The 15367-nt window shown below is 38.8% G+C and overlaps 1 protein-coding gene across 8 annotated transcripts in view; it reads left to right on the top strand.

Annotated features, from left to right (window-relative positions):
• The window catches only part of MAP2K5 (mitogen-activated protein kinase kinase 5), a 235746-nt gene that overhangs the window by 48013 nt on the left and 172366 nt on the right, over positions 1-15367 (top strand). For all 8 annotated transcript variants that reach the window (XM_045517039.2, XM_045517034.2, XM_045517029.2 and 5 more), the window contains exon 8: positions 3328-3392. In XM_045517039.2, coding sequence (XP_045372995.1) covers positions 3328-3392 — 65 coding nt within the window. The remainder of the gene's footprint in view (positions 1-3327; positions 3393-15367) is intronic.

The following is a 15367-nucleotide window of genomic DNA, read 5'->3' as shown; positions in this document are numbered from 1 at the left end:
TTTACTTTACCTCTTTTTTTTTTAATCTAAAGAGCTATATGATTTCTCTTCTTAAAACCCATTACCATGGTTGATGAAATTGCTTTTCACTTTTGAGTGCCCTTCAGTTGACTGTTCTCCTTCCTAAGGGCCAGTGACCAGTGTTGGAGAGGATGTCACTCCATACTTACACACGGGATCAGCTGCTCAGACGGGGCACTGGGCAAAGTGCACTGAAAGGCTGAGTTCTCACCTTGACTAGTTGTTGCTGTCTAGTTATATGACCCAAGCAAATTGGGCTACATGCTTAAAATGCTGCAAAATTCTGTGATTTTTATAATACTCGATCCCACCTGTAATATTGAAATGTTCTCTATAGGCTTGTAAATTCCGCTTTTGAATCATAATGAGCACTATTCCTTTGCTTCACTTTGAAAAGTTGAATTAATATGCTTTTGTATACTAAAAAGGCAAAAATGTTTTTAGCTGTGTGTTGATCCCTTTAATGATTTATTCATAGTTGAGATAATCAAAGTAATCCATTTTGATCAGAGATATGAAATTCTCAAAATTTGTTTATAATCAGTTCATGAGCTTGACCCTAATAGTTTTCCTTTTAAAAACTTTTTTGACATGAATAATATTTGTATACTCTATAAAAAAAATAGAAGATTCAAATAAGCAGAAAGAAAAAAAGTCTGATATTTTTTAATGGAAAAATCTATCAATCACATTCACAGACCAGGCCATGTCTATATAAAATTTTCAAACATTGTAGAAACACTTTATTTTTTATGGCTGCTGTCTTTTTGAGTGGCATGGTTCTAGAACTTGTTCTTTAAAACCATTTTTATCTTTATGAGACTCAAAATCTTCCTTATCATCTGAGGGCTTCCAGATTTCCACCCTCGAATTTGCTTACACATTGCATTAGTACACACCCACGCATGCACACACATGTATGCACACACACACACACGGCATACGTGGGACAACGTCCACAGCATCCCCTGACTCTCCGGAGCTTTCAGCTTATTCCCCGCCTTTTTCTGATGTCTGCCGCCCCTGGTTAGGCTGCAGTGCTGGTGGGTGACTGCTCCACCAATGGGTATTAAAGGTAGAAAAGACGATGATGTTGGGATTATAATGGTTGAAGCTGCTCAGAGACCTCCCTACCCCTTTGCCTTCTCTTCCTCCAACAAAATACCACAAAATCCAGCCCCCTCCACAGTCCAGGTCTATTGCAGTGTACTATTGGGATGTGTAATATTAGTAAGTTTTGCTGCTTATATTTTTCTGGGAGGAAATTACTGGTCCTTTAACCTGGAAGACTGATGGAGTGGTGGAGGTGGAGGGGATGTCATCGCAGATTTGGGCTTTCCGAGCCTAGATCTATAGCTACATCCTGCTTACCCTTATATCTCAGTGCCACTAATTCAGAATTTGTAGACTCGAGTGAGTGAAATTTCTCCTAGAAATTTACTTCCAGCCGTGATGAGGGTGCAGCTTGTTAGGCAAGTTAATAGTACAAATTAGGCTATTAGGTTGTGAGTCATGTTTAGACTACCTTGAGGAATGTTTTCAAGGAATTAGCCTATTTGTACCCTCCAGTAGATCCTGCTGTTTACATGTGTGACTTTAATACCCATTGGTCAAAGTAAACCCAATAGCAGCTCTGCTGGTTTAGCATCTCAAGGTACTTCATGTGTCACCTTTTTTCATGCTGTTTTAAAAGTTATCATTTGGTCCAGAATAATGAGATTTTCTTTTCTTCATGCCATGTATTTTACACAGGTTAAAATATGGTTTGTTTTTTCTGTGTAAGCGATGTAAGGTATTGAAGAACAGAATTTCCCTCAAATAGGAAAATAGGAGCCAGTTTTTCTGACTTGTCTGTCATTTTGCCTCTGACCCTAAATATAGTAATTAGCTGATTGCAAATTACATCAATCAGGTTGTACTACAATTAAATTGGGTGCTGATTTGGCCTTTACACATTAATCTGTCAATATTCTTTTAAGGTTTGGCAAAATGGCTTGGAAAGGAAGCTGTTTCTGTTACCTGCACTGTATTCCTAATTATCACAGCTCTCTGAAGCTTCAACCTCAGAAATATATAGAAGAAAAATATTTCCCTTGATAAATGGAGTCTTTCTTTATTCAACTGGTGAAAGTTTAGAGTAGAGCAAAAATATTTAAAGCTTTACTATAATGGTCTGAAAGCAAACTATTTTTTTCCAGGTGATATTGAATTGAAAACTCCATCCATTTTCTGCCCATGCAAGGCCGTGCAATTCCCTGGAAATTGATTTTTTTTAGGGCTTACTATGGCTTTTCCCAAGCTTTAGCTATATGGAAACTAACACCTTTATTGAATCCACTTAGTGAATAAAGTTGGCAGTTAATTTTTAAGCAACTGGACCAGTGACTAGAAAATTGCTGAATGCCTCAAATATAATCTGACTAATCTTAAAGTCATTTGATAAATAATTATTTAGGGAGTTCTTTCAAACTCTAAAACATTATTTTGTGGATTCTGAAATAATTCACTACTATTCACGATACAAATGAGAGTAGGATTTGTGGTATAATAGTTTTACAGGAACTGGGGAAATGTGTATACTGTTTAATACAATAAATTACCAAAAAGTGACTGTTTTATATGAATCACGTGCTTGTATGCTTTCCTTTTATGCTTTGTAATATTTAACGGTATGTGCATTTGAACGTGCACTGATTTGGCACTTTTCCAGGAATATAATATGATTTCTACCCAGCTATTGCTGGGTACTATTTTATCATTTTTCAAGAAAAGCTGTATCTACTCTAGGAAAGTCATTAACATTATTCACTTAGTTTGTTCAATGTTAATTAGAGGGTCACTTGAGGAGTTTTGGGGGGCTGATTTATTTACAGATCCTGCATTAGATTACTGGTTGTGTGTGTGTGTGTGTGTGTGTGTGTGTGTGTGTGTTGTCTTCCCAAGTTTGACTTTGGTTGTGTGCAATGCTGTTTGGCGGTGGTTATACGTAGCGCTGGAGATTGTGTTCTTATCAGTATCTCTGACCTGACCCTTTTGAGCTATGTTATATCATTCCATTTTGACACCTTTTATCAAACTTTAATGAAATGACCCAGGCAAACAAATTGTCATTAAACTTTCCATCACTTTGTCCCTTGGTATCGTCTTTTATAAATTGGACAGCAAATGTTGTATTGATCTTCTCGTTCTCGCAGCTGAACTTGAAATGACCCAGACTGCTTGTTGTTTATGGCCCAGAGTTGCTTTTCCTTGACATTTCCATCCACAGCATGACACCCTTTTTGTTTTTCTTTCTTTCTTGTGGAGATGAATGAACAAGACATACGGTATCGAGACACTCTTGGTCATGGCAACGGAGGCACAGTCTACAAGTGAGTAGTCAATTTTGTTTGAACTTTCTGTCCACTTTTGCCAAATGTGGGTATCCAGGTTCTCTATGGCAAAGATTTTTAAATGACCACCAGCGCTTAGATTTTATTTCCACATTTGACTCCAAAACTCTGCAAGGCATCTATTTGCTCAGGAATTGCTTGGAAAAGTGCATTTATATTGCCTTTTTAATATTTCTGCATCTGCATCTCTCCTGGGTGAGCATTTAATAGTCCACATTAGCAAATGTACCTTTAACTGGCCTGAAGTTTAATGCATTTTTTCCTTTATTCTTTAACATCTTTTTTTGTCTTGTTCTGTTTTTTAACTTGCTGGCACCCTGTGTTAGTCCTCTGCCTGTTTACAACTATGCCCAGTGGAAGACAGACCTTATAGATACCATTGCTTTGCCTTGTGTCGACACTCAGTTATTAAAAGCCTTCTTCCTGTTGTATTTCCTTCTCTCCTCACCCTATTCCCCTGGGAGAATTTCTACACATTGATGAATATGTTAAGTTATAAAACTCTCCCAAATTCCAGCTGCAGTGATCTTACCCTAAAGCAGTGTTCATTTTCATATTAAAAAAAAATGCTAACCATAAAAAATAGTTCTCTTGACAGGGAAGTCTTTCTCATGCAATAGTCCAAAGTTTAAACTACATAATGTAATATCTGATACTTAATAGTCTGCAATGGTGTATGAAAAATATTCCACTAGGAACTAAAAAATCCATACTCTGTAAAAAAAGCCCTGAGGGAGTAATAAAGCTTTTCTCCAGAGAGCTGTTTTCCATGTGTACACTAACCTTGCATCATATTAAGACTGTGTTTTCACCTAAGATATTTTACCATTGATATTAATATGTATTTTCAAAGTTGTAAAATAATTAACTTATGTTTTAATTGGTTACTAATGTTCTTAGAATTTTAAGTTCTTATTAACCATGTGAATAAAGATAAAAATTACCCTCTTAAACATGAGCATGAAAGGTCACATCCTAAAATCCCAGAACCAGCCTAGAACACCCTCCACACAGATGAAGCCTTGGCAGAGAGTTAGATTTCTCAAGATGGGAAGCTCCTTCAGAGTTACCCGCTCCAGCCCCCCACCCAGGGCTTCAGTCCTCTCTGTAGATAGAGCCAAGATGTTGAGTCCTTTCTCCTGAGTATAGTCCTTTAAGAACTTATGTTTACATATTTGGATTGTTTTTTCCTAGAGATGACACAGTATTGTAAATAGTTGGTCTGGAAGTTAAGTGCTTCCACGATGATAGATAATTCAGAGAATTACAGTAACGCATTTTTTTTTACACCATCCTTGGGTCTCGCCCTTAAAATGCTTGATACCTAATATGTCTGAAGAGCTTGAAGCTGCTGCTGTCCCTCCCTGGGTCACGCTAACATTCCTTCCCGTCCAGCCCCAGTTCTGCACAAATGCGCCTCTCGTCCTAGTCTCCTCCTCCTTACTCTCGTCTGACTTGACTTTTTACCCTGATCTGAAGGTTCTTGGGTTCAGGTTCCCTAATAATAATAAGAAGGGACATGTACACTCTGATTTGCTTTTCCTTAGTTCCCTGAAGGGGAGCAGTTTTCAAAGTCTCAACCCTTCTTCTTAATGCTTTTATGCTAATGTTGAGGTGTAATAAAACAGGGAAGATTCCTAGCAACTTTTTGGATTCCTTTTATTGGCTTCTTTAGACTCCTAACCAACTTCTTACTTGTGCTGTTTCACCAAATGTTTGACTCTCTCAAGCGTGTTCTGATTTTTAAACTGAAGGCCTATTGTGAATTTACTGTCCTGGTGTATTCTAGAAGCGAGAAAACATAAGCCCACCAAACCCCAGCAGATGATTTTTATTAGAAGTAATATCCTGTGTGTTAAATTTTTAATCTTTTATCTTAAAACAGGTTTATTTTAAAAAAAAAAAAGAAAGAGGAGAGGGGATACAGGAACGTGGAAATAACATGCCCAACCAGCAAAGAAAAATTACAACGTGAAATTATGTTAGTGTTGTTTTTCTTTAATTGTTATTCTTAATTGTGGTAAAATACACATAACAAAAGAATTACCATCTCAGTCGTTTTTAAGTCTACAGTTCAGTGACGTTAAGTACAGCCCCACTGTCGTGTAACCATCACCACCGTCCATCTGCAGAACTCTTTTATCTTGCAACCTTGAAACCCTGCACCCATCCAACAGTAACTCCCCATTTGCTTGGCTAATGTTGTTTTTAGCTAAGAAGCATGGCTAGCAGTTTTCTTTTTATTAGGGTCACAGTATCCAAGGGAACATCCTCAGTACGAGTTCTTTAATTTGCTAGTATGCCCCGGTGGCTTTGGCAACTTGTCTGGGTTCATTCAGCTACCATTGCTCATGCTCAGGATGTGCTGTAGGATTGGTGTGTTTGTGACAGTGGCTGTTCCTGGAGGGTGAGTGGCAGTGCTGTGACCATTTTAGCCCTTTATTTCATGTAGTAGATTTCTTATGAAAAGAAGACATTGCCCTCATTGCCTAGGTGCTGCTTAAGAGGAGAAAACATGGAGGTGTGAAATTGTGTGACCACTTGTCACTGATCTCTGGCCTGCCTTTCTGCCTGGGCTTTGATTTGCGCAGTCCTTATAACCCAGGCTTTTAGTGCAGCACAAAGAAACAGTATAATCATCAAGAAACGAAAATCCACTTTACTGACGTCTCTGTAAAACTAAGTGCTTGATGTGTTGCGATTGACTTTTTCTCCTACACTAAGTTTACCTTAATGATGTTGACTATAAAAACTGATTTTTCAAACAAAAATGATTATATTACAAGCTATGCTACATAAACTAGATGAAGAAGATATTGGAAAATCCACTCGTTGGTAACAAAACTGCCTAATGGGCCTATTTAAATTTTTTTCTTATAAAGAATAATAAAGCTAATAAATGTAAAGCAAAAGTTTAAGATTTCAGTCTTATTTGCTCCACTTGATGGGATGTTGTGAAATTCAAGGAATACGATATCGTGTGTGACCACGGTATATATTATTTAATAGTTGATCACATTTTTATCCTTTAAGTCTAGGTGTTCTTCTCAGTTATACAAAATTAAATTCTGAGCCCAAACATTTAAACCAAATGTGGATCCTGTTTGTAATCCCCTGCTGAGCTATTGTTATGATAGTGACCTAGGCGGGTAATTTTAAGTTGATATTTCTTGTGTTGCTAATTTAGGTGAAATAGATCATAAAAGAAATCTCCTGAAGTACCCAAGCCTAGGAAGAAGAATAATTTAGGAAAAGGAAATGAATGCGCTTTAATTATTCAGTTATTTGCTCCATTTCCCAAAGTGTTCCGAGTCCCCACATTCTGTGCCCTTCAGATAGATTCACAGTAACTTTCAAAACCTTTGAGAAAGAGCAGTACGTGTTGTGGTTAAGTGTGGGGGCTCTGAATCTGAATCCTGCTTTTGCCACTAACTAGCTGTGTGCCCTTGGGAAAGTCACATAACCCCTTCTACCTCAGTTTCCCTGTGTGTAAAATGGGGATAATAATAACATCTATCTTATAAAGTTACTGTGAGGTTAAAGGAGATGTTCCATAGAAAAGGCTCAGCACTGTGACTGACACTCAGTGTTAGCTACTGGTAGTACCAATGGTAGCAATCAACCAATGGTAGAAATCAACCAATGATAGAAATCAACCAATGATAGAAAAATTCTTAATCCCTAAACTTCTTTAATTGCTTAACCATGGGATTCTTTTTTTTGAGGAACATCTGTAAATAACTCACAGAATTAGGGTTGTGTTGAATTAACTGTGAGAAATTCTACAGTATGTTATGATACACAGAATACCTCTCTATTTCCTTTTATTCTCTAGTCGCCTCATGAATATGATTTATTATTCTGTCTTACGTACTATCTTTAACATAATGATTTTTTTTCAAGGTTTCTAGATATTTTCTCTCTTATCACAGTTTATTTTCAAACTGCTCTAGGACAGCAGGTATTATGTTAAGCACATTTTCTCACTGGAAGAGGCTAGGGCTCACATTCACGTGGCCACTGAGTGGCGAAGCCAGCACTCTGCACAGCACCTCTTCCTTCCACTCTCCGTTTTTCCCTGAGGCAGTGTTGTTTCTCAAGGTCAAGCAGAGTCCATTTGTGTTTCCTTGTATTTTCCAGTGTGCCCAGCACAGTCCCAAGGATAGAGCAGATGCTGTATACACGCTGGCTGGAATGAGAATGAGGCAAGTGGAGATTTTTTCAAGCAAGTGTTCGTAGGGCTCTTTAATTGGATCCTCCCCATACCTAGCTAGTTTTAGTGGCTGCATCATTTTGAGGCTGCGTAATTATTTTAGAACATTCACCTAGAAGAAATAGGAGTTTCTAAACTCAGGGCAAATATTTGAATGATTCATTTTCTTTGAAATGTTAAAACTCTGAGTACTTGGCATCCGTTAACCCAGGGTTCTAGTTACTGTCCCCTTTCCTTGAATAATATGGCGTGTTGAAATGAAAGCGATTAACAGGCTTAGTTATTTTGGAAACGTTATCTGTGATAATGAAGGCCAGTCACTCAGGCTCTTTGCTCCCTCAGCGCGTGGTTTGACGGAGTCACGTGAGCTTCGGGTCCAGAAAGGAAGTAATATTTAACTCTTAGGACTAGGTCGCGCTAAGTCAGTCAGTCAACAAGGACTTAAGGGTCATCTTTGTATTATTTTTTCCTTAATGCAAATTATTCAGAGTCAAGTTGTTGGCGTTTTGGATATGTGTTCTAATCTCTAGGTGTTTGAAGATGGTAGTGAATTTTCTACATCCAGCTACTTCCTACAGTACAGTTAAGGGTCTAATCTGGATTTTGGGTAGGATTTTCTCAGTGGTTTAGTTGGTAGCGTATATGCTTGACTACATGGTGTTTTGAAGATTGCATATATACCGTTATTTAAGTATTAATTTGACCATATCTGGAGACAAGAAAAGAGGGAGGAGACAATAATTCTTAAAGGCGCCAGTGTCTCTTCCTTTCTGTTGTCCTATTTTATGAAATATTTGTTGGGCAGAGGGGAGGGATGGCCCTTGGAGACGGTAGCTGAGATCACGTGAACTATTAAATTGTATTTTGCCCTTGTGATGTGGCTGGACAGGCCAACTAAAACCTTATATTTTTGTTTTGGGGCTGATTATATCAGCTCATTACAGTTAACATGATTTATTTCATGAAATCAGAAGCTGTGGTGGTCAGTTAGAGAAAATGAGAAAAGACATGAGTTGTTGTCTAAATAAATGCTGTTTAGTAAACAGAATGCTTTAAAACATGGGGTTCCTGAGGGGGACCCATAACAAAAAGAGTCCTTGTTGAAAATACCATGAACCACGTAATACCCAGAAAAGCTCTCACTTCCCTTGTCGCCAACCAACCTGAAGGTTCCGAAGCAAGACAGCTGTAGGTCTGACCCCGGCTTCTCTAGCAGCTGCATCAGTGACCCCACTCCTTTATGTTTTCTCCCTGAAGTGCATCTTGTAAATTAAGAGTAGTTTTTAAGTGGTTTTGATATTGACCCAAGAGCTAGGGTGATTGTTTGATTTATTTTAACTTTTAATTTCCAATCAAATGAAGCGCCTTCTCCTTGCAGCCAAGATCATATTTTAAACAAGTAAACAAGACATCATCTTAATGTAAAATTAAGTACTTGTATGTGGCTGGATTGTATTATAGTATCATGTGACGAGCAAGGATATTAATATTTTCAGAAAATCAATGAGTATTTGTCAAATAAAATTAATTATGTATGCCTCCCTTTCTCCCTCTCTCAGCATCCACCGTTCAAGTTTGTTTCATACAATAATGTGTGTTGTATTGATTAGAATCTAAAGAATGAACCCGAGCTCCTGATTGTCTGCACCGTTCGCACCTTTGCTGCCCCGCCTCTACGTCCCCGTAACTTCACACAGGCTCATATCCGATATGCCAGTGACGGATTATTGGCATCCAGCCAACATGACAGGATGTCACAGGTCGCTGAGCAGAGTTTTTCAGTCTCTGTTTCCACCCGAATTAACTATTATTGAAATAGTTTATTGAGATTGAAGTATTGATCATTTTCTGCTAAGCTTGGCTTAAGGGAAGGAAGAGGCAGCGGTAGTGTTTTTGAAAGACACTAAATTTCATTTTAAAAAATCTCATTTATTTAGCCTTTTCTTCTTCCTATTTTATAGCCCCTATTGTTTTATTGCTTGGAAAAGGGTATCTTGGCTTTATTTTTATGACAGTATAATTATACTTTAGAAATGCACTTGATTACCATGGGTAACAAAACTGTTCTAGTATATTGGTTTGGCCAATATTGCCATACAAACAGCTCTTCAGTCAATTGAGTCTGGTAAAAATCGATACATTATGGTAATATTTCAAGTAAGAATTTGCTGAATCTTAGCGTTTCAACAGTATGTCCTTCCAGGGAAAAATAGTTATGAAGTAGCAAGACTTCTTTCTAGTATTTTATTTAATAAAAGCGCTTTCTTTATAAAGGAATCTAGAGTCCCCAGCAGAAGTGGTTGTAACAGATAAGCATTAGCACACTTCTGTTTGTGTAGGATGGAAGAGCTCTAGTTTTCATCTGAAATCTGTTCTCTGGCTGCATTAGGAGGGTGTTACATTTGGGTTTGACTTCATCTTACAGGATGCTGCTTTTCGATCTGTGCGTCTGATTCTGGGTACTGAGTTTTACAGAGAGATGTGGACAGTTTCGAGAACGCCCAGAGGGGTATGGAGAGGATAACAGGGGTCCGGGAATTGCACCTGGCCCACCCTCCTCCTTTCATTGGTGGGGCACATTCTGAGCACGTGCCGTGTGGGGGCACTGTGCCAGCTATTGGGGGCAGCCGGGCTCTCATTGGACCTGTGTCCAGATGGATGGAGAAGCTCTGCCTGCAGATAAGCACGGGCCCTCGCAGTCTAGGCCAAGTGTCTGTGGCACACAGGCCCTGGGGGTTGAGGAAGGAGTGATGGTTTGTATTTATTTATTTATTTATAGCTATTATTTTTATAGCTATTGTCATTTTTTTTGAATATCTCTTACATTTTTAAAGAGGGTGGTAATTAGGCTTATTTATTTATTTAATGGAGGCAGTGGGGACTGACCCCAGGACCTCGTGCGTGCTAAGCAGGCACTCCACCACTGAGCTCTACCCTCCCACTAGGAGTGTTGATTTTTAGCTGCTTCCTCAGGAAGAATCAGGAAGGGCCTCATGGAGGAACTATTATTTGAGTTGAAAAGCGGTCAGAAGAGTTGGTTGACTTTTGTCTGAAGAAGAGAAAATTAAGGGTCCCCATGACAACTGACATAAAAAGTTCTGAATTCAGAGCATTCTTGTAGACAGAAGAACGGGTTTGCTTTGTGTTCCTCTGAAGGCCTGCCTCAAACTGCTTGTCGTGAACGTCTCTGTGATGGTCTGCCCTTGGTTAGAGCGAACGTTGTCCCCTTCCTCCTGTTCTGCACCCTCCCCCCGCCCCAGACTAACCTCCCCAGGGGCAGTCTGAGCGGGCATCCTCCCAGGGCCCAGCACTGCACCTTACCGACTGACTGTAGGAACTTAGTGTTTCAGGAATTAACCTGCAGAGGGAGTCTTCACATCCTGACAATGGACACAAAGTGTCGTGCTTGGCTGGGTGGCTCTGGGAGGTGGTGAACTCTTCCACCGTAAGCAGAACAATATGGCTTAGTGTTCAGGACTGCGGAGAAGAGAATTTCCACTTAGCCTGGACATGAGGTGACTGCAGAAGTTACTCCCGAGTTGTAATTCCGGAATGAAGTTCAGCATTCAGCTACCGTAAAAATCTGAATGTCAGGTGTCACTCGGTTTTGTTCTTTTAAATTTTGTCTTATTGTATATTCGTTGAACAAATACTCACCAAGAGTCACTCTGTGCCAAGGACTGTTCTAAGCACCCACAGTCCTGTAGTCAACAAGACAGGCAAGTTCTCAGTGCTCCCGGAGCTCACACTAGGGGGGACAAAACAGACAGTAATCAGGGAGATGAACACCAGAGTAGGATGACATCAGACCTTGCAGGTGCTTTAAAAACAAAAGGTAAAACAGATGCTCAGGAAGGCTTATCTGAGGAGGTGGTGTCTGAGCTGAGATCTGAAGGACAGGAGGGAGCCAGTCATGGGAGAAGCTGGGAGGACATCCCAGGCAGGAGGAACTGTTCCGGCAGGTGCCCTAAGATGAGGGTGAATGGATGTGTCTGGGCCAGTGTGGCTGGAGTCATGAGAGCTCCAGGGAGAGTGGAGAGATGGGCGGGGATCGTGCAGCATCTTTGAGACCTTGCTCAGTTCCTGCTGAGAAGGCAGGGTTGGCATGGTTACCCGCTTTTTACCATTGAGGAGGATAGAGCTCGGAAGGGTTAAGTGGCATGTCCAAGGTCAAATCAGGACAAGAACTCAGTACCCAAACATCGAGTTGTGCACCTTAAATTTGTTCTGACACCCAGATCGGTACTTGGGCCTGCTTCTCAAGCCAGGCTTTTTCTGTTTGCCATTTCACAGTCTTGAGTTTCCTGATTTTTAATCCATATTATTTTTGGATATAAAGTATAAAATAATATGTAATCCTGAAAGTCAGTGATGTGCCATCTCTAGTTATTAATTGTAGAGGCTTTTTAGCAGATGTTAAAACAACCATTACTCGACTAACAGAATTATTGCAACATAACTTGGTATTTGGTCTATCCTTTGGGTCTCTTTACTTATCAAAAACTTTGAATTTAATAATTGAATCCCCAGATTAATTATAATGGTTGTGCTAGGGGAAGTGGTGCATTTCTTGATTTGTAAGACAGATTAATTTTTTAAAGCTATTTTACAGTATCTGTTAGAAAATTGTAGGCTCTTGGTTGGCATATAGCACAAGCAAATATTTGTACACCATAGCATCTAGGGTATTTACTTAAATTGCTTTTTTAGAAAATAATTCACTGGGAAGTCCAAAAGGCTTTACTGTGTATAACTTTCTGCCACGATTTTTTTTCCTTTGCTCTGTCGTTGGTTATTTTGATATAGGAGACCATGTTTCTGTTAAATTGTTGCCTTCCTGGAGTGAGGCAACAATTTACGTTCTGATGTGTGTAGTAAAACTGAATAACTGAATCAGAGGAGCAGGTTACTAAATTAGAGGGGGAAATAGCATTAGAGACATTGGCTGTGGGTACTAAGCATAAAGTTTTTTTAAACCTCACTTTGATTTTTAAGTGTGACTTTGTATTAGGTTGTCCTTTTGACCCTAAAATTCACATAATTTCCTGAGTCAGTTACTACGAAAGAAAGAAAAAGAACGTACAGTATTATTGCTGAAAGCAGAGTTCATGGTTTTTGTTTTGTGAATTCAAATAATGAAATAAAAACTGTTCAGCTAAAATTAGAACTTGCTTTAGGGCACAATCAATATAGCATTTTAACAAGCTTAGTGTATTTGGAAAATATGCATTGTGTAAGGTTCTCAAACATACTGATTCTATTATGACTGCTAACTATGGCAGCAAAATGTAACAATATACTTAGTCAATAAACATAAAGCTCTGATTAAACCGTAATTAAGTTTTCAGAAAAGTTATCTAAAAACTATGAATAATATATATTTTACATTGTCTCGGCAACAAAATATATAGCCAATGAAACTTTATAGTGGTAGAGAAGTGATATGTGGGCTAAAATTACGGAATGAATTTTTACCACAAACACCTGTGCTGAGTGTCTGTACACTATTTCCTCTTCATTTGAACTTTTTTTTAAAAAGGTAATTCTTAGTGTTGCTGGGGTAACTGACTGAAGAGGCAAATGAGAAGGTTCCCTGTTTCCCTGGAAGCCTAGTAAAATGTTTTCAGGCCCCACCTGCCTTCATACACCCAGGACCCGGAAGATGTGCAGAATCCCAGTGGCTGCATTTCTGTTTCCAACCTGAGCCACCATCACAAGCCCAGGGTTAGCCCCCGGCAGTATTGGAACATAGCTGGATAGAGCAGGTATCGCCGTCCTCACCTGGCCTGTGATGAAACTGAAGCACCGAAATTAAGGGATTTCCCTGAGGAGTCTAAGCAAGACTGGGGATAGAACCACTGCTGGAACTCAGGCTTTCTTATTTCTTGGCCCTTCCCCAGTGCCCTGGCTAGTAAATAATTGCATTTTGATTCTACGAGGAGCTAAGATAAGCAGATTATGTGCAAACCTAAGAATTTCTGTTGGCGTTTCCTCACAAATTTACTACACTTGTTTTTCGTGTTTTTATTTTTTGTGTCAGTCACATGTACCTTACACATGACTCGTATGACTAAACAGCTGTCTCCTTTCTTCCCTCCTCCTCTGGAATTTGTCATCTTTGAAGTAACTGATTAATCCAGCGTTTAAAATGTTAATTCCTATCTCCAGACGTCAGTCACTTCAGCGTATGATTCTCCAGAAATTATGTCTTTGGGTTTTTTCATTACCCATGATTTTGTGAGTGCTTTTGTGTGTGTATTTAAATCATCTTTGGAATCTTGCAGGTGTTTTTGGCTGCTGTCTTTTTTTTAATTGAAGTATAGTCAGTTTACATTGTGTTAATTTCTTGTGTACAGTGTAGTGATTCAGTTATACATATGTGTATGTATTCCTTTTCATATTTTTTTATTATAGGCTATTGCAAGGTATTGAATATCGTTCCCTGTGATATATAGTAGGACTCTGCTGTTTATTTATTTTATGTATATATAGTAGTTAGTATCTACAAATCCTGAACTTGCAGTTTATCCCTTCATCTCCCTCCATTCCCTCTGGTAACCATAAATTTGTTTTCTATGTCTGTGAGTTTGTTTCTGTTTTGTAAATAAGTTCATTTGTCTCATTTTTTTTAGATTCCACATATGGGTGATATCATATGGTATTTTTCTTTCTCTTTCTGGCTTACTTCACTTAGTCTGATGGTCTCCAGGTCCATCTATGTTGCTGCCAGTGGCACTATTTTATTCTTTTTAATGGCTGAGTAGTATTCCACCACATATATCCAGAGGAAACTCTAATTCAAAAAGATACATGCACCCCAGTGTTCATAGCAGCAGTAATTACAATGGCCAAGACATGGAAGCACATGGTGTGTGTATATGTGTAGATGTATCTGTATATCTATATGTATAATGGCTGCTGGTTTTTATTACCAAGTTTGTTGTCTTCCTCCCACACAGACCTCTCTCCCTCTCCCTTTCTTTGTGCTTTAATCTTACTTTAAAAAATGTATGTGACATCTTTAAGCCTTAATCTCCTGAGTGGATTGGAGAATAGTACCACCTCTTATCTCAAAGGACTTTGTAAAACAAAACGCTGCTTAATTTTTAAAGAAAATATTCTAATACAGTTTATATATTTTTGGAAGTCACTGGGATATCTCAGAAAGAAGAACATGGGGGAATTGAGTTTACAATCCAGTTACTTTCTTCTGTTGTCCAGAATATAAAGGCACAGTGCCATGTGCAGGGTAGTCATTCAAATTTTTCCTTGTTATTGGTTTTAAAGATGACTGTCCCCGGATGGTGGAAGGTATGATGGTAGCTGGAGTGCTATTCAGTTTTTATGTTAAAGGAAGAAGTCCCTCCTGGTTTGTTTTGACCCTAGTCATGATACGCCAGTTTCATGAAGTCTGTTATGCACAAAAGTGCACAAAATGAAGATAAAGTGCCTCTCTCCAGCCTGACAAAAGTCATTCCTTTGCAGAATGGTAGCTGCAGTGAAAGTAAATAAATGAATGGACAGCAATCACAGCCTAGTTGATGAAACTGTTCAATTAAAGCACAGGCATTTACATGGTGTAATTTCCCTAAATTGCCAATGAGCCCCTTTAGACACAACCAGTGTTCAAATTGATTTCAGCATTGATTTTGGCTGAAGCTGATAAATTTCTGCTTGTTAGTTAAAGTAATTTTGCAGAAGACTTTGTACTGCAGTATTGAAGTGTTCATTTAGCTGATGG

This window comes from Camelus bactrianus, chromosome 6 (assembly GCF_048773025.1).
Source record: "Camelus bactrianus isolate YW-2024 breed Bactrian camel chromosome 6, ASM4877302v1, whole genome shotgun sequence".
Classification (NCBI taxonomy): domain Eukaryota; kingdom Metazoa; phylum Chordata; class Mammalia; order Artiodactyla; family Camelidae; genus Camelus; species Camelus bactrianus.
Note: the sequence above shows the minus strand (reverse complement) of the source record. Positions and strands in the feature narration are given on the sequence as shown.